Here is a 13,829-nt window from a genome sequence, read left to right on the forward strand (position 1 = left end):
CAGAGGCAGGTGGAGGCCAGCCTGGTTGACACAGTGAGTTCCAGGCTAACGAGGGGTATACAGTGAGACCCTGTCTCCAAAACAAAAAAAAATTGTTTCAAGCATGTTATAAAAAAAAATGAGTTTCTTATTTCTTGCAAATCAGTACTTAGTATTGCTGCTTTTAATTCCTAATCATAAATGACTGTTACTATACTGTTTTACAGTCAAGAGGGGAAGTCTCTCCAGATCTGTCCTTGTTTGTACACTCTAAGCTTTCAGCCTCTTTCCTTCTTTACGAGGAAACTAGCTGCTGTCCTTGAGAAGGAAGCAGATGTTTTGGCATAACTTTACCTCAGCTCTCCGCCACCTGGAGGCAGCATCTTCCTAAGAGACATGAGCCAACACAACCTTATGGCCCAGAGAAAGTGAATAACTAGCCAAAGAAAGAACTGAGTCAGTTCTTCATTCAATCTTTAAAATATGATTCCAGGTTAATGTGCTCCTAGTGTGTGTGTGTGTCTGTGTGTGCATAATATATTATATATATATGGGGGATCTTTACTGTTCCTGTAGATTATATAGTATGATACACTTGATACACTTAGTTTTTATTTTTAATGTTACAGTATTAAAAATGAATATAATCCCTGACATGTTAATGTAGGCTGTGTGGAAATGTTTTCTATGGAATATACACATAGCATTCAAATATTTCCTTTGGGACCCCCCCCCCGGGACATTTTGAGCTATGAAAGTCTTTTGAATAGTTTTTGTACTGGCTTAACCAACAGGACCCGAAATAACTGCACATCATGTCTAGTGTTTGGATTTTTGCCGGGGACACTCACGATAACGTCTTCATTCTCATGCAGGTTGTATTGCTGGGAAAATACAATGCTCAAGGCTTGGGTGCCAACCATGAGTTAATGCTGAGGTGCACCAGAGGCCAGGAGTACGTCAAGGCCATCATGCAGAATGGGCGGATGATGGGAGCTGTCTTAATTGGTGAAACTGATTTAGAGGAAACGTTTGAAAATCTAATTTTAAACCAAATGGACCTTTCACCATACGGAAAAGATCTGCTAGATCCAAATATTGATATAGAGGATTATTTTGACTGAAATTGGAATTTCGTCAAGAACATATGAAGTTCTAAATAAAGAAGAAAGAAAAGTAAGAATACCTGCACTGATTTAATGACCACATTGGCGTTTAAAATACACAAGTTATGATCTCAGTAGGAGAGAAGTACATAAAAAGCTTAGGACGAGCTCTATGTCAAGGACTGCTTACAGATACACTTTTCTAATACAGAAATGACCCCTCCTGCCACAGGGGGGTCTTCAATTACTCGTAAACGTTCCGCTTGTGGCTTAGCTTCAGAGCGCATGTGGCCAGGCTCCACCGCCGTCCTGTGCTCCAGGGGCAGCGCCATTGTTTGTGAAGCGTCACAGTGAAGCAGGGTTCGGAGGCCGAGGGCACCCTGCTCCCTAGCAGTGCGGCGGCATCGTCTCTGCCGTTCATTCTTTGTACTGAGCTTCAGTTACAGCAGTGTCTTCTAAGCAGAAGCCGTCTACATCACTCATCTTAAACTGCCAGCTGCTTGTAGTGACGAGCCCACATCAGTGTAAACTGCCACCCATAGACAGCTGTGTCCAGAGAGACGGCAAGAAGGCATACAGGGCATAAAGGGCTCAGAGCAGTTAGAACTTATTCTCAAATATATTAGGTTTAAACGGTTTTACATAAAGGACTTATTTTTTCCTGCATACCATAAAATGTAATTAATCTCAAATTTTCAAAAGGTCTTGACTTCTCAAATCTTCAGATAATATGCTGGGAAAATAGAGCTTTATATGTGAAAAACATGAAATTATTTAAAAAAAAACTGTTGATTAACTATAAAAATAATGTGTATACATGCACAAACCACACTCCTGTGGATGCTGGAGGAACACTCAGGCATCCTCAAGCTTCCTTTTCTTGGCCCCCAGGCTCTTAGAACCAGATGGCAGAAGGGCGTTTGCAGACTTCTGGAAGCTACCCGAATGCTTTCCTTCCCCCTTTCCATCAGCTTGTTCAGACTGACAAGTTTCAGAGGATGCAGCCTACAAGAGAGACAAAACAGCAGCTGATAAGATGGCTGCCGTGCTTTCTCAGATCAGTGATGGCAGAACACCCCCCCGCCCATGTCAGCCAGCTCTGGGACAGGCCTGGTGTTGTGGGTTTTAATGAATTTTTGTGAATTTCATACAGTATATCCCGATCACTTTCAGATCCCCTCCCTTATCCAAAACCCCCTGCCAACCCTCCGCCAAATTTCTGTACTCTAAGGTATATATCCACCTTGCCCTAAACAAGACCGCCTCCCCTTCCCAGCAGTCATCAGGTGCCAGGAGTTCCTCAGGTTGGAGGAACCTACAGCTGTGCTGGGATTGTGTCTGGCTTGAGCTTGCATGGGACTTGTGCATGGTGTCACCACTACTGTGAGTTCACAGGAATAACTGACCAGCTAAACTGCATTCACACTAGCACTGGAATGAAGGCTTTCCCCTTTGAATGTGACTCTTCTCACAGTGACTCAAGGTCAGGACTGAGGGTTTGGAAGTAATTCCCATGCTCTCATCTGCTGTAAATAACACTTGCTTCTGTGAGGACTAGTTCCAGTGTCCTCCAGTCCCACCAAGAGGTGGACCCACTGAGCCCAGGACCACAGAGGTTTACACAGGACATGAAGTCAGCCCTCCCTCCCCACAGGTTCCTCATCTTTGAGAACTCAGCTATTTTCAAATCAGCAACACTGGGGGAAATTTTCATCTGTGTCCTATAACAACCCAGTGGAGTGACAGTACATAAACACTGTGTAGTGCTGGGTCAAGTAGGGGCTGTGTTGGGAAGAGGAAGAGAAGCCAGCTCTCCTGGGTGCCAGAGAAAACACTAGGATGGACCTGAAGGGTGAGCCACAAGGTCTCAGAGGAGGGACCATTCCAGACACAATGCAAGGGCAGGGTTCCTGGGCAGGAGAGCATCCCAAATGTTAGAAACCCAGAGCTGGGGTGCAGTGGGAAAGGGCTGGACAGAGTAAGGCTGAGAAGAGGCACCCAGGAGCTCAGAGGGGCCTGGATTTTATCTCTAGCTTTCTAGTCAATATGAGCTGCTGTCTTCATAAAAGGGGTCTATGTAAGAAGTGCACTGAAAAACTGTAGTTCCCTGAGACAGGTGCACGGCAGTTTCTGCAGCTGATGGCATTTGGTTGGGAGCAGTGGCTTCCAGCCTTGGGAGCACCGTAGACTTCAGTACTTTCTACGTTTATTTCTCTGTATGTGTGTGCTCAAGGTGGAGATCAGAGGTCAACTTACAGGAGCTGGTTCTCTCCTTCCACCATGGGATTCCAGGGACAGAACTCAGGGTGTCAGGCCTGGTGGCAGGCATCTTACCCACTGAACCATCTCAGTGGCCCTAGCATAGATTCTTAAGCAGAACGGATTCCAACCCCGTACTAGGAGGGCAAGGTCTCACAGAATTACGATGCTAAAATGGAGTGTTCACATCCCAAATGGCTGCAGTCCCCCGCTATATACGGGCTAGCCTAAACTGCACTCAATATCTGTCCAAAATCAAAACCCAAGAAGAAACTGACTTGATGTTTTGTGTTCAGTCAAGCCTAGGAGAGAACCACAGCAAGATCCCCACAGGTTTTCAGAGTGGGAAAACAGAGCCTGTCAGTTACCCTGGTGCTGCCCTGTGTCGGCTTCTTCACTTGCATAGTGACCACGTGGGCCTCGCTGTCAAGAAGATGGGCTTTGGGCCCGACCTTCAGGTAGGAAATGGTGGCATAGGCTGTGAAGCTGTAGTCCTCTCTGGAAGAAAAGGGCCAGCAATCAGAAACTGAGGGAATCACATTCATCCAAGAAAAAACTACACACCACACTAATATGAAACTGAAAAACTTAATACTAGAACAGCACAACTATCTTTAAGGGAAGTAGGTTTTAACTTTTATTTAGCAATCAACGTTTAAGACTCTTAAGATTAGGTAAATTGTTTTCTACGGCATCTAAAGTTTGCATCAAATAACTGCAAAGCTATTTATTCTGCAAATAGAACCGCTGTGGAGATAACGGAGGACAGGGAAGGCTGGTGCGTACTTCAGATACTGCTGCAGAAGGATATGAGCCACGACCTTCTCCAGGTCTTCTCGGGGAAGCCCAGGAGCGGTGACGCCCGCCACTCTCAGCTTTGCAGCGCCCTTTCCCATCCAGGAGTCGATCAGTTTCAGTGGCGTGAGCTTCTCATTCAGCTCCTCTGCCTGCTGCAGGATCCTGACCAGGTCTCGGCACTGCTGTGTTATGTCCTTTTTCTCAAACGCTGGACAATAGGGTTCAGAATTGAGGGTGAGGAGGAGCTGCCTCAGGCAGCTGAACTGGCTCGGCCGGCTGAGCCCTCTCACTCAGAGCTTTCATTAATGTGTTCTGAAGTAAGACAAGGCTGTCCCTCCCATCTTTAGACCAAATTCTAGTCCCTGTGACACAGTTAGCAACTTATGATGATGTAAAGAAGATGACCCAGTTACAGGAAGGCTGTGGTTTACTCTGGAAACCAAAACATGTCTGCCAGTCGCTAGGAGGCGTGCATTAAGAAGAGCCTGGTCTTCACCTTTCTAATCTGATTGTGCTTACTACGCCACGCTCTGCAAGCCTTATAGGTTTCTGTAGAGTATGTTCTGGACAGGCTCCCCAAGTATTACTCTGATTTACATATCAGATTCATGAAATTGATCAGTGTAAAACCATCTTGTGAACTAATAAATTGCTATAGCTGTAAACTTTTAAGTGCAGTGACTTCCCTCCTCCCACTGAGGTACAGAACTCAGCCTGTGAGAAACAGGTCCGTCCAGTGCCAACACAGCTACTGTCCAGAGAAGCTGGCCACCACATCAGAGCCACCTACTGTCATCTCTACTGTGCACTAAATTTTCTTCCTGATCACTGGCTATAAAGTACCAGAAAGTATCATGAGATTTTATTTTCTTATATAACAATATTTCTATACAAACAAATTATAATGTTTTCCTTTTCTTAAAAGTTTGATGTCCTTGGAATTTGAGAAATGGCTGAGGAGTTAAGAGCGCTGTCTGCTCTCACAGAGAACCTGGGTTTAGTACGTGGTGTCAACGTAGTAGCTAACAACCATCTCCAGTTCCAGGGAACCTGGTGCCCTCTTCTAACTTCCACAGGCATTGCATGACATGGGTGCACTTTATAAAAGGCAAAACATTCATACATACAAAATAAAAATAGATCAAAATTTTTCATTAAAAACTCCATTTCCTCATTATAACAATATAAAATGTGTGGACGCATATTACTTATTCACCTTTGTATTATTTTTGAATCTGGGAAATTCTAATCATAGTTTCTTTCAAGTCCATGGGGGGGGGGGTCTAACACTTCCCTTATGTGTTCCAGGCTACATTAGTAGCCTGTAAAACTCGAAAAACAACAATTAAACTTACAAACATCTTTGCAGCAGTTATCACACATCTTGTTACAGGCATCTGTGTTCCAAACTTCATCAAAATGCTGTGCTATCAACACACGGCGACATCTGCAAGTACATTTGGAGATAGTACTGTCTGACCAGGCTTTAGGACCCACATTAGAACACAGACTCTTACCCCTTTCCTCCTATTACCAGCACAGTACCATGAATGTGGCGCCTACGACTACCGAATGTGTTCTCTTATGTGTCTGTGAAGGGTCTCCCTGGGTCAGAAGCAGTGTGTCAGCACACTGGATGCTTCTGGAATCCCTAGAAAGGAATCTGTCTGTGGCTTCTCTACTCTCTGGAGGCTGCCTGCACTCCTTGGCTCCTGGCCTTCTTCCACCGTCAGTGTCATCAACAGTGGCTGAGTCCTCACAGCACAACAAACTACACTCTGTCGCCTTCTGCCACTTTAAGGACCCCTGTGACTGCACTGGGCCAGCTGGGGATCCGGGTGACACCTACTCTACCAGCAGCATGTCCTTGAAACCACTGCTTCTGAACTCACCTGTCTCATTTCGAGCCCTAAGACTTTACAACTATTAGGATAAGAGTTGTAATAAGGTGGTTCCTTTATATTTTAAAGGAGCAAAAAATATGACCTTGGGGCTGGAGAGATGGCTCAGCGGTTAAGAACACTGACTGTTCTTGCAGAAGACCTGGGTTCGAATCCCAGCACCCACAACTGTTATGGCAGCTAACAACTGTCCATAACTCTAGTTCCAGGGGGATCTGACAGCCTCTTCTGTCCTCCGTGGGTACTGTGCAACATGGGTGCAATACATGCATACATATAAAAAGTAAAATTAATAAAAAATTTTTAATTTAATCTTAAAATAGTCTTCATGGGAGTCTCCTGGGCCTTCAGAGAAATTTTCACTTTCTCATTTCTTTTCATTATTTCAGCATCACTTGGGAAGAAAATGCCATTTCCCATCACTAGCATTGTCACTGCTTTCTAGGTCAAGTGTTGAGCTCTTCTGTGACAAGTGATCAGAACCCAAAGAGGGCTCAGACCCGGCGACCACCAGGAGGCCATGCAGTCTAGGCAACGGCTCCTTGGGTAGAGTTCCATGTGTTTCATAAGAAACCTGACCTGCCCTTGTTCACTTCACTGACACACAAGCAGGGCAAAGGGTGTGCTACTGCACTTGCCGCCCCAAACGCCCTCCTTCCCGTCCACATCCACAGTCACTGCAGCGCAGCCATGTACGGGTGCCAGAGGAAAAGGCTTCACTGAAAACCTTCGGCAAATTAGCCCTGGAGGGTGGACTCAAAGACAGGTGGAGCCTCTCTACTGGATGAGGCAGTCATGGCAGGTGCCTGGCCTAGTCCCCACATCTGCTTTCACATATGTGTGCCACATGCTAACAGCATGTAGCACTACTGTAGCATCACATGTCACTGCTGGTCTCCCACAGGCACAGAAAGGAAGCAGCTTACTTGCTCATGTTCTGACAGTACGACACCATCTCATAGAGCTTCTGCTGCCCCACGTTCTCCATGACCACCATGGAGCTGATTCTGAAGATGTCTCCGAAGCCATAATACAAAATACAGTCTGCTCTCGAGTCATCGCGACCTGTGCTTTGAGAAACCTAGGGGTTGCATCACTGCTTCTAGATACCCATAGCGTGCAAATATGTCATACTGGGGGGCAAAGCTTCACACAACAGATAAAGGTTTTGAGATATGAAATTAACATGTAACAGCTACCCTGAAGCATTGTTTAAATGACCATAAGAGACATTAAAAAAAAAAATCAGCTTATTGCTAGGCATAGGAGCACAAGCCTTCAATCCCAGCACTCAGGAGACAGAGACAGGCAGATCTCTGTGAGATAGAGGCCAGCCTGATCTACATAGTGAGTTCCAAGTCAGATGGAGCTACAAGGAGACCCCATTTCAAAAAAAAGAAAAAGAAAAGCAAACAAAAAAAATGCCTGAGTGATCCAGCTATTTGGGTTCTATATTTGAATCTACTAACTAAAATTTTAAGAGACAGACATGAATATAGTATCTCAGCTCACACAGAAATAATTCCTGACACTCTAACAGAGCACAACTAAAATTTCTCTAAAAAAATAAGCATAAACCTAATAGAAAAACTTGGCTCAAAAAATTACGGCCCAATAAAGGCGATTAAGAATACAGAATTCTCAAGCATTTATGTCTTATTGAAAACCTTCCTGAAAATTACTTCTGGGTGTGAATTCTACATACCTGCACGCCCACTCTCCTGATAATAATTCTCCATGGATTTACTCATTGAATGATGAATAACAAACCTCACATCTGGCTTATCAATTCCCATGCCAAATGCAACAGTTGCCACTACAACCTAAAATGTTTTAATATTTTGTTAGTTAAGTTTAAATATTTTAAAAGGTAATAGGCTTCAATAGAAAATACATGTACTTAACCTGAAGTTCATTGGCAGACCATCTGGTATGAACCTTGGTCTTGTCTTCTGGCTCCATATTGGCATGGTAGGCACCAGCACGAATGCCCAATTTCTGCAAACTAATCGTAACTTGTTCAGAATCTTTCTGAGAAAAACAGTATATGATTCCTGCAGTAAAATACAGCCAAGTATTATACATGTGTATATGGCACCTTCAAGGGAGAGAATTTGCAGTATGTTCCAGACAAGGCACAAGAGAAAAATTATGAAAATTTCCAAGGCCCTAAACAGACATTAGCTTTGGGTACCTCATAAGACCTGACCACCAGCTTGCTCTAAAGCAGAATTAAGCCCTGAGCCACCAGCTTGGGTTCCCATCACCTCTTTCTCTCTAACTTTATCTCCCACTACCCAGTTTCTCAAACCGACGAGCAACAGCTCCATACGATCAAGTTAAACAGGGCTAGAAGGGACAAACAGCTGGGCCTTTCTCAGACTGAGTTGACCTTGGAACTCCTCTTACTCAAGACATCACTGCTATCTCCTAACAATCGAGAGAACAGTTTTGGAGGAACACCTTGCTTCAGGTCCATCTGTCTAGCCTTCGTTCTGGACAGGGGAAGATACTCCCAATTCCGTGCCCCCTTAACCTCTTAAGTATGCGCTAATCTCAAAGTGTCCTTTCCTGTAAGGTCCTATATGTTCTATACCAGAGCATCGCTGCTCACTGGCCACACAGGACACTCAACTTGATGTGCCACCTGTACTCAGCTGTCCTTAGGCCCATGCTACAGCAGGCGATCAATCAAAAGCACGCAGGCAGCTCTGATTTACAGGGCGAGGCAAGGAGATGCCACACCCGACTTCTGAGATCACCAAGTGACTGGATCCCATCACATCTGCAGCATCTCCTGCCGCCTGCTAATATTTCCAGGTGTCAGCCATCAGTCACTGTACACATCAGTGCTGCTTCTTGAAGGGCATCTCAGTCCCTAACCTGCTTTACTTTTGCGTTACCTGACTGTCCTTTGTACCGTCCACTGATGAGCTTCACAATGTCCTCAATAAAATCTTCTGCGCCCGAGGGCTTCTGCCGAACCTGCAGAACAGCTTTGTTATTATTACAAGGTAACAAGCAGGGCAGCCCAGCCGGTTCACTTCTGCCTGCAGAATGCCTGTCCCTAGTGGGCGCCTTTGCCTCAGAGGACTTAATCCACCTGACTCACCCCACCTGCCTCCGCCCAGCCTCTTCTAGACTCTTAGTTTTTAATCTGTCAAAGATGATGCGGCATACAAACAAGTAACCTGTCAAGATGGAGACTTTTCTATTGTCTGATGCTTTTATAAAAACATAGACCACAAAGTGGTCAAAGACTTAACCTGTGCTTAAATTGGTTTGAAAGAAAGGAAAGAACTATTGGGATATTTTATTTTCCAGTATATATAATAAGCTAAATCTACACACGGTATAATGGTGAATGCGTCTGTGGCCTGTCTGTCTCTGTCATTTACTAATAGATGTCAGTAGGACCCTTGGTTTCATCTATTGCACTCAATCCTTATATAGGAAAGAATTTAATAAACACATCTGACTTGCTCAAATTGTATACAACAGATTGTATCACTTAGCAAGGCAATGCTTTCCAGTTACCTTAATACAGGACTATGATGTACAAGACATAAGCCAAAGCACCAATCAGCGAACCTGCTAGTTACCTCCTGCTGCCAAAAAACTTTCAGATTTAGTTGTTACTTGTACAAACAAACAGTGAAATGAACAACCTCTGCTTTAACCCCTCACAAAAGCAATCTGCTGACATGAAGGTTGCATACCTCATAATACAGATTTGGACGATTGAAAGAAGCTGTAAAAGTAAGACACTTTTCCACACACAGAATTTTCTGCGCATCCTTCAAAACATGATTGGTTGCTGTTGCGGTCAGTCCAATCAGCGAAGTGTTAGGAAACTGCCGCTTCAAGATGCCAAGAGCTTTATAATCTGAAAAAGACAGCACAGGGTGTTCATCTTGGTCTTCTCCGAGAATTCGAGTAAATGTGACCTTTAACAGGTACGAATGCCTTTCAGAGCTATCTACGACTGCGCCTGCAGCAGCCTGCCAGCTGCCATGAATACAGGCTTTCCTGTGCGTCTGCCGGAAACAGTCCTGACCATAAGTGGAATTCCTTTCTGGGACAGATGTGTGGCTCTTTCCTCTGGAGTGAGAGGTTCCTGGTTGGCCTCAGGGAGCTCCCAAGAAACTTCCCAGACTGGAGGGGTCCCTGGACCTTAGCAGCAGTAAGCAGTCACTGGAGAAGGGAACTGTCAAGTATGTAAGTGCTGCAAGTTGTACCTGAGACTCCAATGATGCAGCTTCTGTGAGTCACCACCCATGCTGGGATGGGTTTTCAGTGATGCAGCTTCCAAGTCACACATGCTCCTGTAAGTCACCCTCGTAACCCCACAGCGGCTCACCAAACTAGACTGGGTGGACCTGTTTCTTTGGTACGTCATTACCCTCTCTGTCTGGGGTGAACAGACTTAATCTTCCCAGAGGAAGTCAAACGATAAGGGACACGAGCCAAGCTCTCAAGCTACTATGTACGCCTGCTGAACAGCAGATTCAAGAGTCAGTGGGAATGGTCACAGAATTTGGATCTATTGCAACCACCAAGCTAAAAGAAGCCATCATCCAAAGCCTTCTGCACATGGCATCATCCAAGAGGCACAGGGTTCTGAGCAGAAGACGAGGAGCAGCACCACTGGGAGGAGCCTGCTTTAGGGACACCGTCCTGGGCTCATGCTTGTCACGTACACCCAATCATGATCAGGGTGGACCTTGGTTTCTCTGCAGTTCTTAAGGTATTTGGAGGAAACTGAAGAACACATGTGGTAGGAGCTGCAGAGGCCACAGTAGAGGACCACTGTGAGAGCATGAAGGAAGGGCAACTGCTGGGGAGGTGTCAAGATTCCAGAGGGGCTGTCTGGCTGGGTCTGGAAGAACCGGGGTTCAGCACATGGGGAAGGACACCAGGACAGACGGTCACACAGTGCCAGTCGCTGTCGTGGGATGCTCAGCGTGTCAGGGGAGGCCCTTAGCTGTGCTATGCCAGACAGACTGACCATCCAGTCCATTCAGCTGGAATTCCATTTCCCAGAATTCCTTCCATGTACGGTTCCAAAAGCTGCCTTTCTTTGAATTCTTTTTCAGGCAGGCAGACAGGACCATGAATAGACGCAGAAGCACCCATCAAGCACTTCCTATTCTCTTCCACTCCTCACTGGACTCTTCCTCCCAGAAACAGCAGCAGCCTCGACAGAAGCTACTTAGAGGAAACAACCTGACAGTAAGCTCTACTGGAGCCTCTCCCCTGGGGGACCTCCCCTCTGAGGGAGCTTGGGAGCCTCCCCTCTAGTGCCCCATGGGCACTGCCCTGCCAGCCCTGGTCTGTCCTTCTTGCCAGTGCCCTGGGATGACTGGTGACTTTGCATGGATCTCCAGCTCCCCCCAGACCTTCACTTCTCAGCCCCTTCTGCAGTGGTCCTGCCTACCTCCTATACTAGAGCTATATAAATCCCCAGCATTCATAGTAACTGCCTCCGCCTGAACCCCAAAGCATTCATGTAGAAGCCTGACTTAAGTGGCACTATGAACAGTACAGCCAGCTGATTCTAGCTAGGACTCCATCTGATAGAGCGTGAGGGGTCACCAGGCAATTTCCAAGCCAAAGCACCTACAGGCGTGTTTCCGAACTCTGTCTAGGATAGCGGTACAAAGATCACGCTGGAACACGCAAAAGGCTGTGGAAGCAGCCAGACAAGCAGCAGCAGAGAACACAAAACAAGCCCTGGTACGGGGCAAATCGGAGAGAGAAGACTCAGAGGAACACAGGAAGAGCCAGGAACCAGGGGACTACTAGCGGATGGAGTGGCAGGTGCTGAGTCCTGTGAAGCCGTTCATTGACAGACAGATGGTGAAGTATCTCCAGGAACTGGAGAGAAAACTGTGAGCCAGACAACGGTATTCTGCAAAGAAACCACAGTGTTTAAAGAGCAAACCACTTAAATATATTAGAGGAGTGACAACTGCTCCCAGAGGTGAACCCAGGACAGCTGGAGCTCAGTGATGACAGAGGATGAAGAGGGAGTCAGGGAGACAAAGGAAGGAATCAGATTCTGACTAATGGGCTCCAGGAACTTCAAATTGGATTTTAAAACACAGGGAAGCTGCTGGGTAGTTTGGGTGGGAAGAGCAGGATTTGACTGATATTTAGAACAGATCACTTTTGGCTGCTATGTGAAGATTAAAGTGTAAAGACTGGAATCAAGACAGATCAGGGAGCAATTACAGACCCATGGAAAGGGCAGCTGGTCTTGGGAGAGCAAGGCAGCAAAGAAAGGGTAAGCAGGATGCTCACGTTAGGGGCAGAGCTGTGAGAAATGAGTCGCGATCAGATCTGCAAAGGCAAGAGCAAGATGGTGTGCCAGGCGCATTAATAAATGAATACCAGGCTCTTTGCCTCAGTCCAGCCTGGCCCTTCCACACTCTGCTCTGAGATGCAGGGCTAGCATCTACACAGGACTACAGGACCCGCCACAAACTGCTTCCTGTGTGGCTTGCCTATGTTCCTGTGACTGACCCTCCAGGGGGCTCACCCCACAGCACCACCCACAGGATCCCCCCGTCTGAAGATGTAGCTTTACCAAGGGTCAGCCACTCAGCCACTGCCAGGCTGCTCTGCCTCTGTGGAGGTCCACACAAGGCCTCCCTGTTAGCTGCCATGTGGCTGACCATCCCCACCCTCCTGCCCCACCTGCATGACACCTGCTTTCAGTTTTCACACCCACAAGATCTGAGCATCTGACCTTTAGTTACCTACTTCAGGACTTTTTACCTTGACTTTTTTTTTTTCTTTTTGGTGGGGGGTGTTGAGACAGGGTCTCCTCATAGTCCCAGCTGGCCTGGAACACATTATGTAGACCAGGCTGGCCTCCATCTCCCAGAGATCTGCCTGCCTCTGTCTCCCGAGTTCTGGGGTTAAAGACATTATTAAAGGCATGCACCACCCCCCACCACAATCTTTTTCTTCCAAGACAGAGTTTCGTGTAGCCCAGGATGATTTTAAATTTCTGATCTTCCTGACTCTTCCTCGCTTCCACGCTTTGTTTACATAGTGCTGGGGAACAAGTCCAGGCCTTATGCCTGCTAGGCAAGCACTCCTCTACCTGGACTACATCTCCAGTCTACTAGACGATCATACTTTACATAAAATTCTGTGCTGGATAGTTGAAATGCTTTCTGTGTTGGATACTTGAAATGGTTTCTGTCTCCTGAGCATACGCTGAGTGACATATATACAACTGGTTCTCCATGTCCACAGGGTCAACAAAGTGCAGATCAGAAATATTTGGAAAAGAAATGGCATCTTTATCAACTGCATGCTGACTTTCTTACCATTACTCCCCGAGCAATGTAACACCATGCATTAGGTATTTTAAGTAACCTAGAGGCGACTCCCAGTGTACAGTAGGATGTGTACAGTCTCTATACAGTAGGATGTGTGCCGTCTATAAGTCTAGGGGACTTGAGTGCCTGTGGATTTTGGAATCCACAGGAACCCTGGAACCAGGATTCCACAGATGCAAAGGCCTCTGCAAACGCCAAAATTATGGCTTGAGCAGAGGTATGCATGAACGTGACTTTCTAAGACAGGAAAGATGGACGAAAACTGCTTGGAAGGAGGGGAAAGGAAAACTCCAAGGCCCCTGGGCTGGTTGGGAGTCCATGGTACTGTGCCTGCCTGGAAAGGGCTTGACTCACAGCACTGGCCAGAAATCTTACAGGTGTGAGCTGCTGGACTCAGCTCACATGGGTTCTGGGGATTCGAACTCGTACTTGAA

The 13,829-nt window shown here is 46.3% G+C and overlaps 2 protein-coding genes across 3 annotated transcripts in view; one reads left to right on the top strand and one right to left on the bottom strand.

The window, feature by feature from the left end:
* Pyroxd1 (pyridine nucleotide-disulphide oxidoreductase domain 1) overlaps nt 1–3,655 on the top strand; it is a 20,264-nt gene extending 16,609 nt beyond the window's left edge. Inside the window, exons 12-13 of one of the 2 annotated variants that reach the window (XR_003846862.1) lie at nt 855–1,155; nt 3,641–3,655. Coding sequence is in view for 1 of the 2 variants with exons in the window: in XM_008851594.3 (XP_008849816.1) it covers nt 855–1,103 (249 nt within the window). In the remaining variant the exon portion in view is untranslated. Of the gene's footprint in view, nt 1–854; nt 1,812–3,640 lie in introns of those variants that run through there. The other variant, XM_008851594.3, reaches the window with a different exon arrangement.
* Recql (RecQ like helicase) overlaps nt 1,865–13,829 on the bottom strand; it is a 26,709-nt gene continuing 14,744 nt past the window's right edge. The window contains exons 7-15 of the mRNA XM_008851593.2: nt 9,763–9,929; nt 8,947–9,028; nt 7,949–8,097; nt 7,749–7,866; nt 6,970–7,108; nt 5,498–5,589; nt 4,131–4,350; nt 3,713–3,842; nt 1,865–2,090 (exon numbers count right to left, since the gene is read on the bottom strand). Of these exons, the coding sequence (XP_008849815.1) occupies nt 1,941–2,090; nt 3,713–3,842; nt 4,131–4,350; nt 5,498–5,589; nt 6,970–7,108; nt 7,749–7,866; nt 7,949–8,097; nt 8,947–9,028; nt 9,763–9,929 (1,247 nt within the window). The 3' untranslated portion in view covers nt 1,865–1,940. The remainder of the gene's footprint in view (nt 2,091–3,712; nt 3,843–4,130; nt 4,351–5,497; nt 5,590–6,969; nt 7,109–7,748; nt 7,867–7,948; nt 8,098–8,946; nt 9,029–9,762; nt 9,930–13,829) is intronic.

Source organism: Nannospalax galili, unplaced genomic scaffold (genome assembly GCF_000622305.1).
Source record: "Nannospalax galili isolate Female #2095 unplaced genomic scaffold, S.galili_v1.0 scaffold1086, whole genome shotgun sequence".
Lineage (NCBI taxonomy): Eukaryota > Metazoa > Chordata > Mammalia > Rodentia > Spalacidae > Nannospalax > Nannospalax galili.